The sequence below is a fragment of the Excalfactoria chinensis genome, chromosome 7, assembly GCF_039878825.1.
Source record: "Excalfactoria chinensis isolate bCotChi1 chromosome 7, bCotChi1.hap2, whole genome shotgun sequence".
NCBI lineage: Eukaryota > Metazoa > Chordata > Aves > Galliformes > Phasianidae > Excalfactoria > Excalfactoria chinensis.
The window spans coordinates 7,888,487-7,913,806 of NC_092831.1; the positions used below are offsets into that span (position 1 = coordinate 7,888,487).

Below are 25,320 nucleotides of genomic sequence, written 5' to 3' on the forward strand. Positions count from 1 at the left end.
AGAAGCATCTGCAAAACGGATGGGTGGTTCCCAAGTAACACCGCATTCCCTAACGCGTCAATTCTCCGTATTTAAAAACGCGGCACCTCTCCCAACATCTCCATCAGAGCGGGGCGTTCTGACCCTTCCCAGCAGCAGGTGGTCGGAACCAACAGGTTGTTCCGCCAATGGGGGAGAAGAGGCCGGCGGTAATTGCTCGGGGCAGCTGCGCGGGGAGCCCGCAAGGGGGCGGCGCAGCACGGCGGCACAGCGCGGCTCTCCCCGCGGCGCTCCGCAGGGGCCGGGCGGACACCCGGCGGCACGGGACGCCCCTCCCGCCGGGCGGGGGCAGCCGCCGCTTCGCCGCGAGGAGCGCCGCACTCGGCCCGGGGACCCCGCGGAGCCGGGGCTCAGCCATGGATCCCGCCGCATCCCGCCCCGCCGCCCCGCAGCGGGCGCTGCTCTCGTCCGCCGGCTGGGCGCTGCTGTGGCTCGGCCCCGTGTACCTGGCGGGGTACCTGGGGCTGAGCGGCAGCTGGCTGCTGCTGGGGTTGGCGCTGGCGCTGGGCTGGGCGCGCAACCGGAGGAGGAAGAGCGAGCGGCTGGCGGCCGCCTCGGTGCTGCTGGAGGACGAGAGGGAAGCGGTGCGGCGGGGCCTGGCCGCACGGCACCTGCCGGCATGGGTGAGTGGGGCGGGCAGCGTTGCCGGGCGGCGGGAGGGAAGGGGGGGCTCAGAGCGGGTGGGAGCGTCGCGTGGTTCCGAGTCTCGCTGGGAAAAGGGAGCGCTGAGCTGGAAGTTGTGCGGTCCGAGGGACGGGTGTATCTCGTTTAGTATCCTAGGGAAATCTTCCTCCGAAGATGCGCCGTTCCGGCTGTTGGAGCTTAGGAGATGCTTGAGACGTTCGCATCCAGAAAGTTTTCTCCCTTTCTCTCTACTGCCATTGGGAAAGAAGTAATACGTGTATCTATGAGCACAATGCGCTCTGCCTCTCTTGGTGCGGAGAAGCAGCCCCTGCTTGTTCCTCGTTGCCGGCCATCCTCTAGACTTTAACGTGAGGAAGCTGACAGTCCGGCAGTGCTTTCCGTGCCAGCTTGGTGCCCTGCTGGCTAATAGAAAAGGATCGGTTGTGTCTCTTAACCACTTGCTCAGCGTTTAAAAACGTACCGGGGACTGGGAGGGCAACAGGGAGAGAGTATCAAAGAGCCGTATCTGTCGGGAGCTCTTCGTGGAGGCGCTGACAGCGACCCCGTTCCGCGTGAAGTCTCTGCTCGTTCGCAGTCACAGTGCTTAAAACCCTGCTCAAAGCCCCGCGGAGGAGCAGAGAGCACTGCGTTGGTTTTAGTGTTTATCAGCGTTGCCACATCTCCTTTTCATCGTCCTTCAGTTCGATTTTCTGCTTCTTGCCCCCCCCCCCCGTGCCAGACCTGAAGGCTGTTCCTCACCTGCTCCTATTCAGCTCATTGTCTGCGGTGTCATCCTTTTTTTTTTTCCCCTTAATCTTTCATTTTTGCCCTCCAGCATTGAATTGTACCAGCTCTAAAAATGTCCCTTCTGTTCTTCTCTCCTGACGTGCAGAGGTGGGAGCAGGAATAAAACTCAGGTGGGAGTGTGGGTTGGAGCTGCAGTGGAATCTTAAGGAAAGGCGCTGCTGGTGTGGAATGATGGCAGCATCTTAGGGAACAGGGGATGGGTAAATAGGTGTCCCCTCAGGTGCCCTGCTGTACAGTGAGGATGACCCATATGGGGAGAAATTAAGGCTGGTCATTGAGTCCAGAGAGGCGATGGATGCTCTGTCCCTGGAGACACCCAAGGTGAGGCTGGACGGGGCTCTGAGCACCTGATGGAGCTGTAGGTGTCTCTCCTCACTGCAGGGGGGTTGGACCAGGTGGCCTATAAAGGTTCCTTCAACTCACACGACTCTGTGACTCCTCTTGGTTAAAAGCTGTGCTCTGCAAGAGCAGTGCAGGCTCAAGCTCTGTGCAGCACTGGGATCGGTTTTTAGGAGATGTGTTTGTATCACAGCCTTCCCTTTGGAGGGGACATGAGGAGGGTTTCCCTCATCTACTCAACCATCTGTTCCAGGGAATTTGCAGGGTTATTTTCCAGCACCAGCATCTTGGCTGAAAGCAGATGGTGAGTTTGGAGTGGAGGCATTCCTGTGCTAGACAGCTTACATGGGCAGGCTGTGCTTCCATAGGAAATCGGGATGGAATTTGGCTTGTGTTGAGCAGTCTGGTCCCCAATACGCCGAAATGTCAAATCGCTCGTGTGACAAGTTGATATTAGAGGTAAAGAACAGCCCCGTTTTTAAAGCGTGGTTTGCCGTGCAAAAAGGCTTCTTTAAACGTTCTTTCTTTGCCCCTACACTGGGAGCTGAGAAACCTTAAAAACAAACACACAAACGAAACAAAAGACGAGCAACCCCAATGGATACATTCCTGTCTTGCATTTGAATGGTGCTGTTGTGTCTCACGGGGGTTTTTGCTATTGCTGGGATCGCTGGTGTGGCCTGCTCCAGGGCAAGGTGGAGCCTTGCAGAAACCTACACTTCTCTTACTTGCTGGTAATCGGCCCTCAACTCCTATTTTTGAGCTTCAAAGCTCTTTTCAAATGCTAAGTAATTTTTGAGGCGTTCCTGAAGTGTTGGTAAGAAGCTCTTCGCCTGCTTCTGTAGGTGAGGAAAGATGATTTTTGGTAGCATGACTTACTCGAGGTTACGGAGTGAGGCTTATTGTGGGACCATGTGAACTTGGCAGCTCTTGGTGGCTGGTTCTGGGCTTAGCAAGAAGCACTTTGTGCTTCTGTTATCTGTGCTGTGCCCATGGCAAACCTGGGAGCGCAACCCTGATCATAGAGCCATAGAATAACCCAGGCTGGAAGGGACCTTAAAGATCATCAGACCTGCTGCAGTGATCTGAGGTGTGACACAGGTGTGTGACTCACGGTGGCTGCTGTTTGGGGTTTGCCCTGGGCCGTTGGGTTTAGATGCCTGCAGCTCAAACAGTTACTTTTGTTTTGCTCTATCTTAAGGTGAGTCCAGCTGGGACTTCCATCTCCTGGGTACTGCTCCAGCCTAATGGCTGCTGCCCTCACTTCTTGGATACTTTGTACAGCTGCACCTCTGGTAGCTTCGGCCCTACTGAATAATTCTAGCAGTGTCAGGGTTTGTATTGTACTCCATTTAGTGGTGATGGGTCTCACAAGTGGGCTGCGAGTTCCTTACTGGGATCTGGAGCCGTAAGTGGTGCCCTGGGTCCTGGTCTGTTCTTCCTTTTGGGTCACATCCTCACTTCTGTCTGGAAGGCCATTTGAAGGACAGTTTGTCCCACCACTTCCATCCTTGCTTTACTCTACCTGTGACTGATCCAGGACAGTCCTGCAGATGCTGCAGAACACTGTGGAGCTTATCAATGCCTTGAAGCTGGGGACCAGCTGCCTTTGGGCTGCCCCGTATTTGTGTGTACTGACACAGGGCCATCTGGTGGGAGATGGAGGGCTGGCAGGTGAGGTGGAGGTCCCTGGATTCACATCACCTTCTTTCTTGTGAAATGTCAGCTGTGTTTTATCACTATTGATTGTCCCTTCTGGTGCAATATTCACACTTTATCATGCAAATAAAGCTGGGTAGGCTGACATTTCAGTGAGCTTGCATCTTGTTTAATGGAAAAGTTTCTGTTCCGAGCATCAAAGGAAGTTGCTTATAAACAAAATGCCAGTATCACTTTGATTTTGAAACATAATAATTGGAGATCATTTGGAACACTATTTGAGTATGGGAAGCAGGTTGTGGAGTCACACATCAGGCTGTCAGTCCATAAAATCCTATTGTAGAATCACTGAATGGTTGGGTTGGAGGGGACCATAAAGCCCACCAGTCCCAACCCAGTGCCATGGGCTGGTTGCCGCCCACCAGCTCAGGTTGCACAGGGCCCCATCTAACCCTTGAGCACCTCCAGGGATGGGGCACCCACAGCTCCTTTGGGCAGCTGCGCCTCATCACCTTGAGTGAAAAATTTCCTCTTAATATCTAAAGCTACATCTGGCCTCCATTAGTTTCAAACCATTTCTCTTTGTCCTGTCATTATCTGCAAATATCTGCTCTTTCATCCAAACATCTCTGCTGCTAAATTACACAAAAAAGCCCTTGACTGAAGAGTGTAGCTCACAGCTCTTGTATACGGAGGTAATGTGTTGTCCTGCCCAATTACTGCATCAGGCTAGATGATAGTGTAAGGAGGCCCTTTCTGTTGGAGTGTGTCTGTAGAGCTGAGAAGCTGCCACCCTGTCCTTCCCTCCTGCAATAGCCATCAGCCTGCAGCACTGGCAGAAAATACTGCATCCAGAAGGGTGGGATTGTAGTAAGGTGGTTGTGGATCTTTGCTTGTGTTTTCAAATTGGATGTCGGTTTGGATTTCCCAGACAGGTTCTTGTTTTCCAAAGCACGGTGTCCTGATTAGGGTGAGCCCATGCAGGAAACAGAGCCCTCATATCTGATCGTCTTGAAGGGAAGCAGCTTCTTCTGGCTTCCCATTACATGACCAATAGGGGTGAGAAATCTAACGCTGCTTCACGAGGAACAGGATATGACACTTGCTTTAATCACATAGACGTGCCCAGAGGTGTACTGGTCCATCAGTGCACCTGTCTGCTTTTGCCTTTTACAAATCAGTAGTTTTTCAAGGAGACAACAAATGGTAAAAGTTGGATGTATGAGAGCAGAGGGATCTCAGGTTACCACACTCTGTGGTGTCTTTGGTACGCGATGCAGTAATACCAAACCAGATTGCACATGGCATTCACTTTATTCTTCTCTGCCTCCAGGTCCATTTCCCTGATGTTGAGCGAGTGGAGTGGCTGAACAAGGTGAGGAGCTGTGCGAGGCTGTGTGCTCTGAGCTGAATCCCAGCACAAACTCTAAGCCTAAGAAAATTAGTAAGTCACTACAACAAGGTTCAGTCACGGCAGCGTCTGTGTTTAAGTTTTGAAGCTTCCAGAGTTGTTACAGGTTCTTGGTGAAGGCCAGATACATGCGCCTGGCTGGTGTAGATGTGATGAATTTGCCCACGCCACTTCATTCTGAGATTTTAAAACCAAAATTCCATGTACACACATGTATGTGTGTGTGGCTGTATTGTTGTTTTAACTAAAGCAGTAGTATTTATTTCCTTTTGCCAGCAGTGTTCCCATCTGCAGTTATAGAGTCAAGCTCTCCATGGAACTGGGCTCTGGAATACAAAGCAAAACAGTTCAACTTACAACTTAGTAACTACCTTGTTTTTGTTTGAGAAACTTTCTCTTGAAGTAAAAGCTCACCTCTCTCCAAAGAAACCTCCAGGGAACTCTGCGACACTTCCCAGTAATTAGAGACTGCTGTGCTTTAGAAACTTTAACCCTGGGCTTTGCTGGCTCAGCTGATGTGGTTAGAAGCAGTCAACGAACTCCATAGGGTTGAAAACTCAGCGTTCACTTCCTAAAGCAGTTTCCTTTTCTGGGATGGATCTTTCCATTACAGGTGGCTTAAGAGCACTAATGTGACTCTGTATTTGATAAGAGCAGTCTCATGGTTTTGTGCTGTTGCTGTCATGGCATGCATTAGTAGTCAGGCGTTGTGTCATTTGCATCTGTATTTCTCAACTAAAGGTACACGGATGAGACTTTATATAAGATGTTTTGCTTTGCTTTTTTAGGTCCTTGAACAGGCTTGGCCATACTTTGGGACAATCATGGAAAAAACATTTAAAGAAGTTCTGGAACCAAAAATTAGAGCAAAGAGCGTACATCTGAAAACATGCAGCTTTACCAAGATCCAGTTTGGTGAGAAGGTAGTGTGAATGCTTTGCAACCCTTCAGTTTTTGTATAGGAAGATAGCATGAAAGCATCAAAGTCTTTAGTGAAAGCTACTGTAGTTGAATTGAGTGCAGTGGGGAGGACTCTTTGCTTGGACTTCACCTAATAGATAATAACTGTGTCATATCTCATCTGTCTTTATTTCAGTGCCCTAGAATCAACGGGGTAAAAGTCTACACCAAAGAAATTGATAGAAGACAAGTTATCCTAGACCTGCAGATCTGGTAACATTGCATCATTGATTATGTCTTAATTCACTGTCCACCTGGCACCTGTATGGTTGTCGTGCTGGACTGCACACGTGGTTCTCTAACACCAGCATGGAATTGCTTGCCTTTTATCAGCCTAGACCCCCTTGTTCTAAGCACTATGTGCATGTGACAGCCAGTGTCTTTGCTCCCTTCTTTGTTTTTAATTAAAGCTGTTCTTTAGCAGGAAATTGTCTCTAACTCTATTAACGACAACAAAAAGTTGGATAAAACATTTGTTGATTCCTTCCAGGCTGATTTGAATGAGTCTGTGTGTTTTGTTAACACTGAGTGGAACTAAACCCTTCTCTGGTTTTGCCTGGAGAATGGAATGAGTGGGGGGGGGGGGTTACCACTTGCATGCTGCTGTAGTTCTGTGGTGGGTGATTGGGCCACCCAATATGAGTGGCTTTTCTTCATGCTAATACCAAGAAAAAGCAGTGTGAAACTGCAGATTGTCTTGGGAGTAGCACAGAGCTGCTCAGAGCTGTGCTGCTGCTTCATATGGCAGTGACATGGCAGCATCCCCAGCCTTAGCAGGGCACTGTCTCTCCCTGCAAGACAATGTACTTCATTTTTAGCCGTGTTGTACTTCAGCACAGTCTGCAAAGTGCTCTTTGTAATAGCCAGACCAGTTTTAGCTTTGCTTGTGGCAAATCAATCATGCTTTCCACACGGAGATCGAGGGTTTTTGATGCCTTGAAGGCTCTGTGGGAGGTAGATACTGTTCTCTATTAAACTACTTCTCCAGGCTGCTTCTCCCACGTACTCATTTTCACTGCCTTAACATTGAGCTGCAGAGGGATTCCCCCACCTCCTCATTCCTGTCCTTTTGGCAGACCTATCAGCATCTCCAGACTGGCCTCTCACTTCTATTCCTCCTTCTGACAGTAATTTAGCCTGAACTACCATCTGATAACCCAGGTATTTTGTGTATTCACACAAGAGCCTTCAGCACGCCTTGTCTCTCTGATGGGGAACTCTTCTTCTGGGCTGTGCCAAGGACCCAGTTTCTCCCATGTTAATATCCTCACTTCAGTTTCTGCAAGTGAGGAAGGTGCTGTGCGTTGTACAGTTGCTGCAGGTAGTGCATCATTTGCAGGGATGGTGAGAAGCAAATCTATGGGCAGTGATGGTTATTTACCTACTTTTTTCCAGGTTGCTAAAGGAACAAGTTTGGGGTGTATTATTCCTTTTTTTTTTTTTTCCTTTCCTTAATCAAAGAAATGGGAATTTAAGTAAAAGAAATTTACTTTTCTGGAGTGAGGCAAACTCCCATTGCAAAACAGACTCTCTTAGCTATGTGAATAGCTCTGAGTGTCTGCAGTAATGCAGCTAGTGCTGGGAGAAGAGCTGATGAGAGGAGATGGACTCGAGATGCCCCAATGGGAGGCTGCAGCCTTTGGCACTACCTCTCCTTGCATGCTGGTGAATCAGAGTTGGGTGACTGGTTACACTCACAGCTGCCTGGCACGTGTGTCTGTGCAGTCTTGTCTCTGTGGCTGCTCACAGAGGGCTGGTGCCTGTGTAAGAGGGTTCCACGAGGATTTCCATGTGTTGTGGCTACTGCTCAGATTGGAAATAAGCCTCAACAAAAGCAGGATCAGTGTGGACGCTCACGATCAAGATAGGTGAGCGTTATCTTTACTGATGTGGAAATGTTCAGGATGTGGCCCTCAGTCTGACCAACTCGTTAGTGATCTCAGGCACTCATGGATTTGTATTTGTTCAGGCAGCTGGTTCTGCTGGTGACAGTTCTTTTTTGCTGCTCTCTTCCCAATTAATGTTTGATGGGGGAGCATCACGATTTTTCTTAATCAATGCTCTCGGCTCAGTAATTAAAATTAAAATGAAATGATGACTTCCCACCGACGAAGCGAAAGCACTTTGTCTTAATTATTTGCCAGGTGAAGGGTGCACGGGGATAAAGTTATACATCAGCAACCTCATTTTCGTGTACAGAAGCCTTCTGAGTAGCGCTAACAGCAGAGCTCTCTATTCTCACCTGGCCCTGCTTCCTTTCTCATTTTCCCTCTAAGGGCAAAGGTGAGATATAAGTGGCTGAATCAGCCCGCAGAGCTGAGTCCTGGTGTAACACCTCAGGAGGATGCAGTAATTGCTGTGGTACTGCTGTAGTGCACTTTGCAACACCGAGACAGCGGTGACTGAATTCCCTTTTAGGTTTCGGACAAGTGTTGCTGTGTTACAGTGAACATTAAAGAACTGACGTGTCTGCATATTAGTAACATGACTCCTTGGTGTTTGCCGGGTGTAATTTAGTGGGAGTTTCCTCACTAGTGGATCCACGTGAGCTTGGTCTGCTGGCTGGCTCATTGCTGTGTGCACTGCTGATTGAATTGGGTAGGCTAAGCTGCTGCATCATGGAGGGTGTTGGTATGTTGCAGGTGGCCTCTCTGCCCTGCTCTGGTGTTGAATAACCCTTTATGTCAGGTAGCATCCAGAGATCTCAGCATGCTCAGTAGTCGTAACAGTGCAGGGACATCCTGTGGCATCCCTGCCTTCAGCCAGTTGGATTACCATTGCATCTCATGCTGGATGTTAGGAAAAATCTCTCCTCTGAAAGAGTGGTTAGGCATCAAATGGGTGGTAGAGTCACTGTCCGTGGAGGTGTTCAAGAAACATGTAGATGTCTCACTGAGGCATTTAGTGGGTGCAGGGGAGATGCACTGGTGGTTGGACTAGGTGATCTTATGGGTCTTTTCCAACCACAGTGATTCTATTTTAAATGCTATGGGCCCAGCTTTTCCACAGAGATACAGGCAAGATATGTATCAGCACAGTTCCACAAGCTTATCTTCATCTCTCATCCATAGCGTAGGTGTGCTGTCTGTATTTCCTTGTGCAGTAACAAGATTTAGGGCAGAAGCAAGTTCTTTTTCCACCCCTGAAAGGTAGACGAAACATGGTCCTATGGATGCCAGCAGAGGGGCTCAGCTCTATGTGCATATGAGCATCAAGGCTGGAGCCCAGCACGCTCTGTCTAGGAGAGAAGAGCAGAGCACAGCAGGCTTATACAGCACAGGGGCACGTGAAAGGGCATATGAAAGCATAAGCAACTCGAACTGGAAATGAGGAGTAGAACTAATGAGTAGGGTGCATCCTTCCTACTGGGCAGCCTGGTGTGGGAGTGGTGCGTGTACGAAGCAGACCTGAGAGTGATTAAAGACTTGGGCTCTGACAAAAGGGGCAAAGGCAGCTTTGACATCTAGACTTGAACACAAGATTGCATGTATTGACGTGTTACGAGGGAAGGCAGATATCTAGAACTGGGTGGGAAGAGTTTTTGACTGTGGAGAGGCATAAGGATTGTAAAATGAGACACCACAGGTCTTGTTTGCTGTGTTGGACACTGGCAACAGCTGAATTAAATCCTCTTGGGCTAATAATCAAGGGAGTTGTTTTGGCTTCTCATTTAGACTTTATATTGACAAAGCTCTGTTAGCAGCCGGTGTAATGAAGTGTAAGATAATGTCAAGATTGTAGAGATTAATAAATGTTAAAATAAGTTTGTGTAATTATATGTCTAGCCTGTAAGGAAGATTGTGTTAATGTTGACATGGCCTGTGAGGTTGGTTACTGAAGAAATGAGAAACGCTCTAACATTAAAGGCTTTAATCTGAGCATTATATACAACTTATATTCTGCTAAATAGGAACTTTGAAGAAATGAAGACAAAAAGGACCATAATGGAACTTGGTAGCTCTTCATTGTTTTCTGTCACAGGCATTACCAAATCAGTGGGTTCTGCCCCAGGGGGATGGCTGTTGCTTGTAGCATGAGATTGTTTGTACTTTAAGGTGGTTTCTAAGTTGTGAAAGTGCCACACTTGGCATTCATTTTATTTAAGGCCTGATGTTCTCATTCACTTTCTCTGCCTGAAGTGTCATGTTGCAATTGTTAAGCCCCTATCCTTTCTACTCCATACAGCCCAAATTTGCTCACCAAACTATCGTAAACTGTGGAATAACATGAGAACTTTCTTTCAGTTACGTAGGAGACTGCGAGATTCACATGGACATATCGAAATTCAATCTTGGGGTGAAAGGTGTACAGGTGAGTGCAGTGCTGCTGATGTTGCCTTTCTAAGGCCAGTCCCTGTGGTGTACTTGTGTCTCTTGATTAGGAAACCAGAGGCTAGCTGGCTTGGGATGGATGGTTTTATCTCCTTGCATTTTGGCTCGGGAAATAATGTCTTCCTTGAATCATAGAGTCATAGAATGACCTGGGTTGAAAAGGACCACAATGATCATCTAGTTTCAACCCCCCTGCTGTGTGCAGGGTCATCAACCACCAGACCAGGCTGCCTATTGAAGAGCACCTAAATATTATTTTAAGCTTCTTAGCCTGAGTCTTAAACAGGTTCGGTGCTGGAGCATCGAGCACATGCGGGCCAGCTTCTGCCACTGAAGTTTGGAGGAGCTGCATGTTGGTAGAGAACTTCAAAAGACAGGGTTCTTTGGGGGCATTTGTGACTGTTTTCTATTAGACCAACATCCTAATCCTTAATAGGCAGATCACAGAAGCAGCAGTAGGAGGACAGCATTACATGGCAGTCAGGTTGGCAGAGGGACTTCATGAACTTAAAAAACATTGCCTGGTATCAGCAACAATAGTCTGGGGGGAAAGGAGGTTATTGCTGTTAGATTTTAGGTAACTTGAAGTTAAGTTAGTTGAAGCAAGATTTTAAAATGTATTTCCTTCATTAAAAAACTGAGTTTGGAAACTGTACCCTGAGCATATCTTCAAAGGGTTTCCCTGGATCTGTTGTATTTGCAGCTGTATGGGACTTTGCGAGTGATCCTGGAACCTCTTCTCACTGATGCCCCTTTCATTGGAGCAGTGACCTTGTTTTTTATGCAGAAACCGGTGAGTCAGTAGGGAACTGTGCTCTGCAGCCTTCTTGGCTCTGGGCAGTTTTAATGGATGGATCGGCCTGCAGTGAATGCCGTGAGCTGCCCATCACTGGTAACCCAGCCTGCACAACTCTGAATGCCTTGCAGTGCGGGTGTTTGAACAGCAAATTCCTGATTACTAAATGCTCATCTTCAATTCCAAGGGGAAGGAAATATGCTTGTCCCACTCTCTTGCAGTAATGCCTGAAGAGTAGTTTCCTCCCCTTCTCAGATGGAAGCAGTTTCCAATGGTGACAGCACAGAAGCCATTTCATAGGCTTTAAGATGTATTTTAAATCCTCCCAGTCGTGGATTTGATATGTAGTAGCATTGTTTTCACTCGTGAAAAACTTGATTTCTCTTCGTACAATAAACGAGAGATTCCTGAAGTCTGTGTTGTTTGTAAATCCCCCTGCCTGAGAGCACAGGCCAGCCTCCAAGTGAAAGGGTGAGGAAACAACTTCAGAGTCTTGGGAGAGCTGCTGGATTTACTATGCACAACCTTGGGGCATCTGCCAGTGGCCACTGCCAAGGGCTGACTGCTGTGTTTTCCTGTGCTAGCAGGATAAGCCCCACTGATCCCTTAATTTCAGGTAGGACGGGTGAGGGAATTGCTCTCAGGCATTGATTTTAATGTATAAATACAGTCATTTACTAGTGCAGGTATGGCCTTCTTTAAACAGCCAGCTCTGTTTTAGAAGCATTTGCTTCTTCTTTAAAGTCAACATTTGTCCTGAAATAACTTTTAATGATCCTGTATCATTTCTCTGCCTTTGTTGTAGCACTTGGAATTCAACTGGGCAGGTATGAGCAACCTCCTGGATGTCCCAGGGATTAAGTGAGTGTCTGTTTTGTTTCATTTTATTCCTCTTTGAAAAGCCTTTGGGAATTGGGAAAGCTTTTTTCTCCAGCAATCAGTAGACGTTATTCCCAAGAGTGGTATGTGGAAGTTGTTATGCTGATATGCTGTCATTGTATCTGGCTGTGGGGATGGCAAACCCCGAGTAGGGTGCTCTTGCATCATGTCAAATTGATTTAATCACTTCACTTTGGGATTTAGGGTGAAAGTAGGCCATTGCAGTTTGGAAAAAACAAGCTCTTCTGTTTCTGTTTGCCAGTTACTTATAAAGATAGTTGAGCAGATCTAGATATTGGCTATCTGTGCTTATGTTTGGTTACCATACAGTGGAAAAAGGTCAGGTGTCACAGGGCTGCAGCCCTCTGACAAACTGAAATCCATTCCATGATAGGAAAAACTGTAGCATATTCAAAGTAGAAATATTCTTGTACTGTGTAATGTACTCATCCTTAAGGCTCTTCAAGAAACTCAACTATTCCCCAGTGCCTCTTGGTTTGACCTTGTAAATAAGGCTTGCACAGCAAGGGTGGAAATCTCAGTTTTCAATACCGTAAACTTTAATCTGCTCCAGCAGGTTGGAGATCCACTTTTCTCCTTGCACTGAAAAACAAGGAAAAATTCTGTCACGCAGGAACAAAATGCACAGTGGATAATCAGCCACCGCCTTCCTCTCTGTAAAAGTGAATGCAGGCAATAATGTTCTGCTTTCTTCCACTGCACCTCATGCTTTGCAGACTCATAGGAGGTGGATGACTGCTTTAGGTGCCAGTTTATGCAATAAAGGATCTCTGAAGACTTTTGATGTCAAGTGAGAGGAAGCACTTTTTGTTTAATTTTGAGGCCGGAGATGCTTTTTGCCCTGAAGTTTGCCCTGCGAGCTCCAGTTTTTATCAGAGGAATTAATCTGCTCTTTTCTAACACAACTTTCCTTAATCCTCACAGAGAGAAGGCATGTAGGTGTTCCTGCCTACAACCTCTCATATAATTAAGTACAAATTTGGTGTCCTAGATCTTCACTCTCTTGTTCTCTCACAGGGATTTGAACATGAAAAACCTTGCTTGTTCATCAACACAGCACATGAAAGCTGTGAGCAAATCATGTCTGCTGTGAACTGACTGAAATGCTGGTTGAGGGAGAGCTCCCCCTTTCTTTATTTTCTTGCTTAAGGGACCAAAGATGCTGCACACAACAGGCATTTGTCTGCATGTACAAGCTGTGTGCAGTCTGGTGCTGTACCTTCAGACTAAAGAGAAGGGACGGTTTGTCACCTTGCCACAGGGAGGATTTTGTCAGGAAGTCCTATGCTCTGGCCAAGGGCTTTCAGGCTTTTGGTTATGCCCTGGGAGTGGGAAAGGCTATTCCTTCTCTATGAATCCAGCTCCTTCTGTGAACTGTGAGTTTCATTGTGTCATCTTCCCCTGAGAAGCTAAAAAGGAATAAGTGTTAGATTAGACCAGAAAGTTCCCTAGACTTCAAGATGGACAGCACGGTTCAGACAGTGTGATCTCCAGTGTAACAAAGGTCCGTCCAGTTACTTCAAATGAGATTTCCCTTCTGAATGTAAAATATATCAGGAGAGTGAATCTCAACTCTTGTTTGGGTCTGTGCCTGGGCTGGTGATTGCTTGTAGAGATTTGGCTTTTTTCTCTTTTTTTTTCCCCCCATCCTGCAGTGTAATGTCAGACTCGCTGATTCAAGATTACATTGCTGCACGGCTGGTTCTGCCAAACAGGATCACGGTGCCTCTGAAGAAGAACATGAGCATTGCTCAGTTGAGGTTCCCTGTCCCACATGTGAGTTGTTCTTTTGTCACTGAAGGTGTTATTCTACCTGAATGTGCATTTGCTGTAGTGCAAATATGTGTGTGCCCATGTGTTGGCTTCCTGTGCATCCAGATCTCTGCAGCCATTTCAGTCTGGATTGCAAGCTTTCTGTAGGCAGTACTTCAGAAACACACAAGTAAATATTGGATAGCTCTTAATTTTTGAGAGGTGGGGGAATGCTTATGCATGGTATAAGAAGTCTGCTTAGACATTGAGGTGTTTACCAATTTAAACCAGTAGTCTCATTAGAATACCGCAGGTCTTCAATTAGAGAAAGTAAATACATGAGGCATAAGTGTCAGGCTACTTAATTTCTGTAGTAATTCTGTGAAGGGATGTAAATACAGAGCTCAGAGAATGACATCTGTAGGTTAAAGAAAAGAATTCTGAAGAACATCCCAAACCAATAAACCCAAACCTAATATCCGAAATATCCAGTATATCCACATCTCTGGTTTTCTCCTTCTGTTGAATAACTAAGATATATTAATAAAGGAAGACATTAGTGAGTGACAAAGGGCTGCTTCCTGTTTCAAATGTGCATCACTGTATTGAATTTGAAGGGACGCTCTGCAGTTAAATAAGAACCTACCAATGGCTGTTTACTTCTTCCTTCAGTCAGTGGAAACTGATCTTGATTCCACCATCAAGTTGACTGTGTGGTCCTTGTGGGTGTTTGTATGTTCCTGATTTTAAAACAAATTGAAGACTATTTCTTACCCAGCTATCTGGATGGGACCGTGTATCTGTGCAAGTTCTCCCCCGTGGTAAATGACAGGAAAAGTGATTGTTTTATTACAGACTGCCTCAAAATGCTTGTCTTTGCAAACCTGTCATGCTGACTAACCTTGCTGCCTGAAATAACAGTTTTAGGAGGCAGCATATTATAATTACCCAAATATCACATTTTCATGACTGATTTATTATATCTTTTCCTATCCAGGGAGTAATAAGGGTTCATCTGCTAGAAGCTGAAAACCTCGTCCAGAAAGATAGTTTCCTTGGTGCCATCAGGGGGAAGTCTGACCCATACGCTCTCCTTCGGCTTGGCACCGTGCAGCATCGAAGCAAGACAATTTCCCGAGATCTTAATCCCGTCTGGAATGAGACGTTTGAGGTACTGAACCTTTTGATCTGTCCCTCTCTAGGATGATCAGTTGTTTACATCCTCGTACTTGAAGGACCTTCTTACCTGCTTGTGTTGGAGCAGGTGGAATTCCTTGCTGCTTCATTGATGAGGCATTTCTGTCCCTTAAACAAGTCAAATTTGCATTGCAAACGTGAAATGGCACTCGGGGTTGATCTGATTTACATATGTGGGTGTTTGGAGGAGGTGCAAAGCTTTGCTTTAAATACCAATTGGTGCAGCAGTCTGATTGTGCAAATGTCTTCTACTCTAGAATTGGTTATACTTCGTATATGGGATGTTTGTAGCTTTTTCTGATTTTGTGAGCAATGCTTTTTAGGGATCTCGGTTTGATGGGTTTAACTTTTAAAACAAGTTTGCTTGGTTTTGAATTAAAGTATTCTCATCGTAATCAGTTGCATTCGTTACATGATCAGCCACAAAACAGCAGGGAATGTCCTTCATATGTTCATACGTAAGAACTGTGAACCTGTCTGAGTGCTTTACGTGCTTTACGTTTTTAATCAATCCCTGTTTCTACTCCAGTTTGTTGTTCATGAGGTGCTTGGTCAGGACTTAGAAGTGGACTTGTATGATGCAGATCCAGATAAAGATGACTTCATGGGCAGGTAAATCAACGAGACTTTCTTCTTGTTGCTCTTTGAAGGGATGTGGTGATCTGCCAAGTCTGCTCAGCAGATTTGAGAAGGCAGTTTTGAAGTCCTTTCTTTTCCTCCATAGCTTCAGTCCTAGTTAAGTGCAGCCTAACTTGAATGCTGTCTCTTTGTTCTGGTCAGGTTTTGTCACAGTTTTGTAATGGAGAAATATCTTCATAGCAACGTTTGCTATCCATTTTCCATACAGAAAATGCTGATATGAAATGATTGGCAGCCAGGAAACTGCCCTCATCATAGCAGGTGACAGACAGGTGCTGCTTCTTAAGCTATGGTTATCTCAGATGGAACAGCATCAGTGATGTTCTATAGACAATAATAGCACTTAGAGGAAGACAGAGTTGGATGTGATTTCTTTCTGATAGAGTATATCAGATCTTGCTTATTAGGACTTGCTGCTGTGTTCATATTTAATTGATTTTAAATAAGTAAAAAAAACCAAGAAACAGAGAAAACAATGCAGGCCTTGCACAGTTATGGTAATCTCTGAAGTAGAACAGCCAGCTAATTCACATAGGAAGCTTAATGTTGAAGGAAGCTACTTGCTCTGTCCGAATACTGACCTCAGGTTATCAGCTCCTACTGAGACTAGCTATGAGCAAGGTGGACAGTGAGCCTGGGCTCCCACAGAGTATCTTAGGAGGCCATTAAAAGTAATGATTGCTGCAGCACTCAAGGTTTATTTAAATTATGTTAGTTTTGGAAGCGTTTCAAGATGGAAAAGGTACAGTAGAAGTGTGTGTTCCACTGTGTGCCAACAGATCAAGTGTGGAAATTGCTGTTTGGGGCAGATTTGGTTGTGGCTTTTGACTTAATAGTTGTGGTTTATTCCTTTTATTTTTTTCCCTATTTGTCCACTAACTGGCAGTACTCTGCATGCCTGAGCATTCACTGAAATGTTTGCTTTTTGTCTTCCAGCTTGCTCATAAGCGTGCTGGATATAAAGAATGACAAAACTATTGATGAGGTAAAGATCACACCTTGTTTTTCAGTGTGGTTGTGTTGTATACTTACATGTATTCATTCATGCTCTGCATATGCTACTACATTGTTTCTGTGTGCTTGAAACTTCCCTGCTCACTTGCACTGCTGTGTTTCACGTTTGTGAAGTTTTCTTTGCTCAGAAAACTGAAAGTAGCCATTACAGTTGTTGTTACAGTCAATCTGGCAACCTCAGACAGCCCTGAGCTTAAGTGGAGCCAGCCATGCAGTATCTTGCATTAACAGCATGTACCCTGTGTCTATCAAATATTCCTCCGAGGCTACAGATCAGTTTGGTGAAGCAGTCTGATGGCCGAGGGAACAAATAGTCAGATCTTATTGTGGCTCATTCTGCATCCCAAACAGTTCCAGAGTGCCTACCTTGTGCTGCTGCAGCAGATATGTGCACTGTGTGCTTGTGGGAATCTTACTCTCAGTGTTTCTGGCTTGTCCTTTCAAGTAGATGGATATTCTGCAGTGTATATATATCAAAACTTCAAGAAGCTTGAAGTACAATTCATATTGTTCACTGTACTTAAATCCCAGAGTCTGAAATAAATAGAAATTATTCTGTCTCAGTTTTCAAGTTGCTTTTTATTGTCTCCACTCAGTGGTTTCCCTTAAGCAAGACAACAAGCGGACACTTGCACTTAAAGCTGGAGTGGCTTTCATTAGTAAATGACCAGGAAAAACTACATGAGGTGAGTATGGTTAAAGGATCCAGATACTTCAATACCTGAAGGATGTGAAATTAGGAACCCCAGGCAAATGTACGGGACTACCTTCATAGTAAAATCCAAGTTCTACTGGGATGAATAACATTTCATTTGTAACCAGTTTTTGTTCCACTGATGCTAGATTAGTGATGATAATGTACACAGTTGAGCACGGGCTTAGATGACTTCCTGTGCTGGGGAATATGACCAGTTCTATACTAGATGGACTGAAGGTCATTAAGTGTGATGAATAGCAAAGAGCTGGGCCTTTTCTTACTGGCCTGCTTAAAACTACCATGCTGTAGGGTATTGGCTTGTGCTCCTCTAAATTCCAAGTTTAAGGAGAAAGGCTTACAGAAGCTTTCCTTTGAGTTTATCTTGTGCTGTACATTGTCCTTGGTGAGTGATCATACCTACTTTGTGCTTTGTTTTGTTCTGTGTTCCTGGCCTTGGCAGGATAAGAAGGGCCTGTCTACAGCAATTCTGATAGTCTACTTGGACAGTGCTTTCAACCTTCCAGTAAGTACAAGCCACGTGCAGACAGCCTTCACTCCCAAACCCCCTTTTTTTTTTAATAAAAGCATACAAATTAATTGTTTTAAAATACTCTTTTATATATTCATATTCAGAAGAACCACTTTGAGTATTCAAATGGTGAATGTGGAGCAAAGAAGATCAGAAATAACAAGTACCTCAAGGTAAAATTTATGTTCTTCCTCCATGCTTTCAAAACCACCCTCTGGATTATACCGTATCATAGCAACTGAAAGTAGCCGTTGTTATAAAGAAATAATCTCTCCACTGTCAGAATTTGTGAGCACTGGTTCAAGGTAGTGATTGAGAAGCCTTCCACCAATAACAGGTGATAAACAGGTGAACTGCTTTCTGTAACCTACAAATTGTTTCTTCTTTTTTCTTCTTCTATTAAATGGCAGAAGACGGAACGAGAGCCTTCCTCCTTTGTCCTGCTCACAGTAGGAAGCAAGACTCAAAAAAGCAAGGTAAGTTTGTTTGACTCTTCTGCTTTCCTTAAATATCACCTGTTTTTCAGGTGATGAACTCCAAGTAGCTCCTAGAACTGCCACCTTTTTTCCTTTGTTTCTGTTCACCCAGAAACTGGGTTCTGCTTGCTTTTTTACCTCTTTTGGTTTTCAGCTTTCTCTGCCACACCTCCTGCCTCTTCCAAGCTAGGTCAGACTTCCAGCATCCCCCATTCCTTTCCTCCTGCTGCCAGCACTCATCACCTGGCAGAACCAACTGTTGTATGGAGCAGCCTCAAGCAGAGCCCCATGGGTGTGCACCTTTATCCTTTATGTGGATAGATAGCACTGCAGCTGTTGCCTCCTACTCTTCCTACAGGCTCTACATCCCTCAAACTGCCCCTCTATCTCTCTTATCCTTCCCTGCTGTCATGCTGCAGGTTTAGGAGCTGGCTCTGAGTGTCTGTGGGCTGGAAGCTTTGCTCTGTCTCTCTGGGCAGAGAGGTGGTAGGAAGGGAGCAGTGCCTTGCTTCAGGTGAGGCAAATTGCTGGTCCAACCAACACCAGCTGGGGCCAACTGCAGCTCACCTGACTTGTTCTGCAGCATTTCCACATGTCCCAGAGCTTGGTTTGGTTTTGCCAGAGACTCCACTTGTGCACACTTCTGACATGGGAATTTCACTCTCTGTGTATAGCTGGGATGTTGCATCTCTGAATTAAAATAAATAAATCACTGTGATCCTCTCTAGCAATCAATGCTGCAGCGTTCTTTGCTGCTCACAGACCACATTAAAACATATGCCACAATCTTCTTCTTGCAGACCTGCAATTTCAACAAGGATCCCAAGTGGGGCCAGGCTTTCACCTTCTTTGTCCACAATGCTCATTCCCAGTCACTGCACGTTGAGGTGAGAGAAAAGCCCTTCCTTTGGTAACCTTTCATAGTGGATGTGATCTCGGTGCATGTTCTTTCTGTCTGCATCTACTGGGGTCCTCCTGCTTAAAAGGTATGGAAGGAGCACCTGTTGTTGCATGGGTGGTTCTCTGTTAGGTGATGCTGGTTTCTACCTTTGCACTAGGGTCATGTAATTAATAATATCTTGGTACAAAACAAGGGATATTTCTGAAGTAAATAAGCTTATTTTGGTCATTATGGAATGCCTTCTTGTTCTGCTGTTCCTAGTGGTGTGCTTTCCAGTTTGTCACCTAATCAAACCTTTCTTTTTCTAGATAAAAGACAAGGATCAAGACAGCTCTCTGGGAACATCGGTGGTGTGTCTCTCCCACTTACTTAAGGACCCAAACATGACTCTGGATCAGAGATTTCAGCTGGACCATTCCAGTTCAGACAGCTTCATTAAGATTAAACTTGTACTGCGGGTAAGTTGTTTGCTGTGTTCACTTTGACTTCTCCAGCAAGCTTCCAATTTTAGCCAGGCAAAGGATGAGATGCAGGAGAGAAGAAATGCAATTTTACTTCACAAATGAGTGGAAGGTAGAAGTGTGACAAGATCCTTAGCTGCCATTAATGGTGAAGATGAGAGCTCTGCCTTGAGGCTTCCCAAAGCTTAGTGCAGCAGCATTGCCAAGAACCTTCTCATGGTGTTAAAGAGTGGAACTGAGAAAATCTGAGTTGGGAAATCAAAACAGCAGAGCAGTGAGAGACTCTAGTGCTTAAGGATTGTTTTCTCAGGGTGTTTAGACAAGTAAATACACAGTGTGACAAAGGAAGACAAGGTCGTAGCTGGTTTCATAGCCTTCTTTCATCTGTAAATGCAGTCTCCTGCTTTCTAAGTAGTGTTGTGATGAAATTTAACACCAGTGTTTGGGCAGCAGCGCTCACTTTTTCTCCCTGGTGATTTTTAGGCCTTGAATGTTGAGGAACCTGATCCACAGAGAGTCAAGGCTGGCGTCAGTGCCTTGAAGAAAGGTCCCATGTATGTTATGGAGAAAGGTGGAAACCAGCAGGAGTTTCAATCTCCACCAAAACCAGAAGTCTCCAAAGTACCTCCTGTGAGCAAAGACACTGCTGTGCGGGAACCTCAGCCAAAAAAAGACAGCGGTGAAGACCTGGACACAAGTAACAGTTCAGCAGCGCCTGCAGCAAGTGAAACTGTTGCCAGCCTTGATGAGACAGAGAGTGAGCAAGTCCCAGAGCATCGCACACAGTCAGCATTGCATACCAGGGCAGCAGTAGTGCCCACGTTGCCGGTCGTTGAGGAACTGAGGCTTGCACCCAGTGTTACTTCACTGGGTTCTCTGCCTTCTTCTTGCTTTGAGCTCAGTAGCAGTAATCTGGACCTTCATAAGTAGGTGGTTCTTCCAGTTGAATGGTTCTTCTCTTGAGAAAGTTTGGTTTTTATAAGAGCCTCTTGCATACAGGTGAATTCAAGGCTGCAAAATCAGCTCCTGCTGTTCAATCTAATCCTTTGTGACTGGTAAATTCAATAGTTCTGAGCAGGACTTCATTTGTAAAGTGCTCTTAAGCCATTTTTAAATAGTGTCTTGAATTTGAAACCACTTTGGCAAGATGCAGAGTGAGATGTAGAAAGGATCCCATTTTGCATACGTAAGCATCCATTAGTATTCAGACAATGCACAAAACACATGCTGCTCTGAGCTTTGCTGCTCTATCTACAGCGGGCCAATTGGGGGATCTTTTCTGGCTACTCATACTTTGGGTCTGAGTACAGGGCTCTGTGCAGAAGGCAGGCAGAGCTGGCACCAATGGGAGTGTTGTTTCTGTGCATCCTCTGAGGTCCAGCTGCCATAAGATGTCATAAAGAGGAGCAGCGCACTGAGAGTTGAAAATGCATCACCAACTTGTGGAGCTCGTGTGCTGTTTCATGCTGCAAAGTTTCTGCGTGTGATCTGTTAGATATCTGCATTTAAAGCTTTTGCTGTGTTAACTGTCTTACAGCGGGACGGAAATGCCTCTGGGAGAGATTCAGCTTACAGTGCGCTACGCTTCCATACGGCAGAGCCTGGTTGTGCTGGTGAATGGCTGCAGGTAATGCTGGCCATTGCTTGCCTCTATCAGCATGGGAGAGGGAAGGAGCTCTGTGAGTTTGTGTCAGATATTCAGCAAAGCTGGAGCAGAACCACGTGAAGCATAAGCTGCCCAGCCAAGGTGAATGCTATTGAGAACTGACACATGTCCTGGGGTGTCTGAAGGAGATTTAAGTGTCATGGCAAGGACGGACACCTCTGAGTGATGTTGTAAATGCCAATTTAGAAACCCACACATTTTATCTTCTCATCCATAAGATTTTAATTTGCTTATGTTTCAGCTTCCATGATAAATGCTTTTAGCTCGTGAATCCATGAAGGGTGGGTCTGATTCTAAGACAGACAGGGGATTAAAATGCATACAGTGGGAGAAGCTGCCTTGCTTGTCAACACTGCATTTCTTTTAACAGAAACTTAATACCCTCTTCCAATCGTGGAGTGGATCCGTATGTCCGCATATATCTGCTTCCAGATAGAAGATGGACAAGTAGGAAGAAGACTTCTGTGAAGAAAAAAACTCTGAACCCCCAGTATGATGAGAAGTAAGAAAACATGGGTTGTAATTCATGAATGATGTTATGATCTCTGTAAAGTGCAAGGGCTCTCGTGAGGTGTGCACCTGTTGCACTTGGAACAATTGGCACACCAATTTGCTGACAGCTGACACTTCTGCTGGTTTGCCACCGAAGAGGAATGTGCTCTGTATCAAACTAATGGCAGTAGCACTTAATTAGAAGTAGAGTTTGTCTGAGAGGCAGTTCTAGTCCAGTATGTAAATGAAGGTACACTTGTAAAAACACATGTTGGGTGATCCGGGGTAATTCAGCCTGTTCTCATGAACTCTACAGCCAGCACTGCTGTTGGGAGCAGGATCTTCCTCCTCGTCCCTGGTATTGGCATGTCCTGTACATCCTCAATTAAGTGTAATAGGTTGAGCAATACTTAGTTCCAAAACACGTTACCTGTTTTACAACTCTGACTTGAGGAGGAACTATTCAGGTGGGCAGAACCTGAATGATTTAAGCACGGGCAGAATTGACGTGACATTTGATGGTGTGTGCCAGAGCCATGAGTCAGAGCCATTAAGAATTTAATTGCTACAGGTTGATTTCTTTGTCTTCTCTTAATGTGGTATAAGCCTACTTTGTAAACTTTGGGGATCGGCTTGGCCATTTCCTCTGAGTAATAAAGTTTGCATGGAAAACATGCTGATCTACCATGAAGGATAAAACTGGTTGTTAAACTACATTTCATCATTGGATGCATGCTTTCCTTCATCCCCCTGGTATGGTCTGACCAGCAGGCTGTCATGGAAGAAGCTGGCTTGGAAGAAATTTCTTACTGTGTTAATAAAACCCAAATCATTGCCTTTTTTGTACCAGGGGGAATTGTCCATTTTCACATATGTTTTATAGTCAGCCCTCAAACCCTGCTAAAGCTGTGGTTGGGCACCAACGTTCTCAAGGTTTATAATGGACAGTAAAACCTTTTCAGACTTTGGGTGTTGATTGTAAAGGTCACCGTATGAAGCTGTGCTCCCTTCTATGTTAAAACTGCTGTATTTCAGCCACTGATGCTCACAGGACTTCAGTTTTTGACTCAAGTCACTCCTTTCAAATCTTTCAGGTTTGAATTTTTTGAATCTTTGGAAGAAGTCAAGAAAAGGACACTGGATGTTGCAGTGAAAAACAGCAGGCCGTTCATTTCACAGGAGAAAAAGGAGCTGGGGAAAGTAAGTTTAAAACCAGTAACATAGCTTGATTAATAGAGTTGGAGGGAATGCTGTAATCATGAACTGCAACTCTGGTAGCTAAATCCGAATAATAGAACTAGCAACCTGGAAACAACTTTAGCCTGAAATTGGGCTTTATCACCTTGGAAGCTCACGTGGGCTTGTGTGATTGATAGGGGATGTCCAGCTGTCTGTTTGGGGATAGCTCCAATAGTACAAACGTGGAGCTGAGAGAAACGTCATTGAACCGAGTTTTAGTGTTGGTCCTGGCTAATGCCTTTGTCATGGGAATGCATGAGTCTCATCTCCCTTGAGCCTCAGCTGTAGCCCTAGAGCTTGAAAGTTGATGTGGAAGAGTGATAGCTTAGCTCATCAACTTGTACATCATTCATATTAAATACATATATATATGTGTATATATATTTATATAAATATATATATATATAAAATATATATATATACAAATAAAAACTTGTTTTTTAAAGGTGCGGATTGATTTGTCACAGGAGGATTTAATCAAGGGTTTTACACAGTGGTGAGTTTGTTTCCTCTTTTAAACTCTTGCTAATAATGGCTTTGCTGACAGTTTGTCTGAGTGTTGTTGGGGTGATGGCAGGTAGGCTGTGTCTGTTGGTAAGCAACAATAATGTTTTACCTGCAAGCGCAGGACTAACTTGAATTAATCTGGTAGTTTTATCTAAGCTTTATGTTAATCTGGTTAATGGTGTGATACCTATCCTGTGAAACGGTTTTAATAAGAGGCCTCCTTGTCAATTATTCTGTCTTCAGCATATTTTAAATTACATAAAAACCACTGGGTTACATAAATAAAAGAATTATGTTTATTAAAGTAGATTTGCAACAAATAACTTGGATAATGATCTTAACTAAACGAATACTCTGATCAGCAATATATATGTATGATAAACAGTTAATTACAAAGCATTTTTAGAAGCTGTTTTAATAAGCCACTCACAGTTCTGCTTGTACGTTCATTGTGGTTCAGACGTCAGCCTTAAGTATTGGTCTGAGGCAAAGATTAAGAACCATTTCTTTTTTTTCCCCCTTCCCAGCCTCAGGTTAATGGCAGTCATTCTTCCTTCATCCTTCAGTGAAGGAGGTGGAGGAATGCAGTGAGTGTAGCCCAGCAGCTTCCCAGTAGTGTGGTCAGCAGTGTAGGGAAACCCAAGTTCCCCATGCCCAGCTTCTGTGTGTCTCATGGAAGTATATAGCAATTATGGCAGCAGGAGAAAAGTGACTCATCCAGAGTTCCTGGTAAAGGGCTGAAGTTTGAGGCCATCTCTGAAGCCTCCTTCGCCATCTTCCTGCCTACAAAGCACAAGCAATAATGCAGCCCAAGTTCTCTCTTGTGATGCTTGAAGCTCTTCTTTAAACAAAGTCTTAAACTGCTTCCTGTGTCTGTCTTGCAGGTACGAGCTGACGAGAAGTAGACGCAAGAAAAATTGATTTCTTCTCGTGTACATAAGTTATTAATTTTAAACTTTGTATTGACTGTATATACTTCTTTTGTAATTGAAGTGTTTTGAAACGTTCACTGCAAACTTGAAGCCATCTGCTGCTCAGGATGTGCGTGGAATGATCCTACTGACAAGAGTTCTCAATGAAGTAAAAGTGGGGCAATAATTTCTCTCTAGATAACAAATCATTTATTCCTGATGTTTTGGTGCATCTCCTCCCCAAGAATCCCTACATATGAATGCGCTCTTAAGGAAGTGTTGGACCTGGAGATATTTTTAGATGGCCAGCTATGTCTGATTACTTTGTTCTTGGTTTCATTTCCCTAAGAGCTTATTCGTGTTGTTTTAGATATCTGAAACCATTATGCTTCTAAAATAATCCATTTTTAAACAGCGACTTTCATCTGTAAGGCCGCAGGACCCATTCAAATTAACTGTAGGACTAATAGCAGTTCTTGAGAAACAAAGACATTGATATTCTGCTTCTGTAAAGCATTTAAGCAGATTGTGGCTGCAGGTCTGCATAGGATGAGCTTCCAAAAACAAGGAGATTCGTTTGCCAGGATGTCATTAAGGTTTTAGTTCGTAATGCCTTAACATGTTTTGTTCTTTGTTACAACATTTCAGCATCTCATAAGCCTTGATAGTAAATCATTCTGCCTGAGGAACAGCAGAGTTTTGGACTAAGCTTTATTAATATTGGAGCGAAATATACCAAAATATTTTTGGAAGCTTGGTGTACTTGTTTGTTTACAATAAACTCTGACATGTCTTGCTTAAGGAACTTTATCTATGCCCTTCTAAAAGTGATGGCAGAATATGAGCGTGGTAACTTCAAATCCTTTCTAGGCAAAAAAGTGGTAAACAACTTTCTGATGTAGGCTTAAAATGTGTTCAGCCTGGATTACATTAACACGGCGTGTTTCAATCCATAACCAAAAAAAATAAATTC

At 44.7% G+C, this 25,320-nt stretch overlaps 1 protein-coding gene across 3 annotated transcripts; it reads left to right on the forward strand.

The window, feature by feature from the left end:
- Positions 1–268: 268 nt before the first annotated feature.
- On the forward strand, positions 269–25,156 carry ESYT3 (extended synaptotagmin 3). Of its 3 annotated transcripts, XM_072341812.1 has the most exons (23): positions 269–662; positions 4,802–4,843; positions 5,668–5,802; positions 5,976–6,052; positions 10,084–10,150; positions 10,874–10,963; positions 11,772–11,827; positions 13,522–13,642; positions 14,616–14,789; positions 15,345–15,427; positions 16,391–16,439; positions 17,065–17,154; positions 17,626–17,688; positions 17,799–17,867; positions 18,105–18,170; positions 18,971–19,057; positions 19,380–19,529; positions 20,016–20,458; positions 21,070–21,159; positions 21,569–21,700; positions 22,785–22,890; positions 23,376–23,425; positions 24,321–25,156. In XM_072341812.1, exons 1-23 carry the CDS (start codon positions 396–398, stop codon positions 24,355–24,357), a joined length of 2,544 nt encoding a protein of 847 aa, XP_072197913.1. In that variant the 5' UTR covers positions 269–395; the 3' UTR covers positions 24,358–25,156. The 3 variants fall into 3 exon arrangements, with proteins under 3 accessions (XP_072197913.1, XP_072197915.1, XP_072197914.1); XM_072341813.1 differs by lacking the exon at positions 269–662 and having other exon boundaries at positions 4,816–4,912; XM_072341814.1 differs by lacking the exons at positions 22,785–22,890; positions 23,376–23,425; positions 24,321–25,156 and having other exon boundaries at positions 20,016–20,289; positions 21,569–21,698.
- Positions 25,157–25,320: the final 164 nt, after the last annotated feature.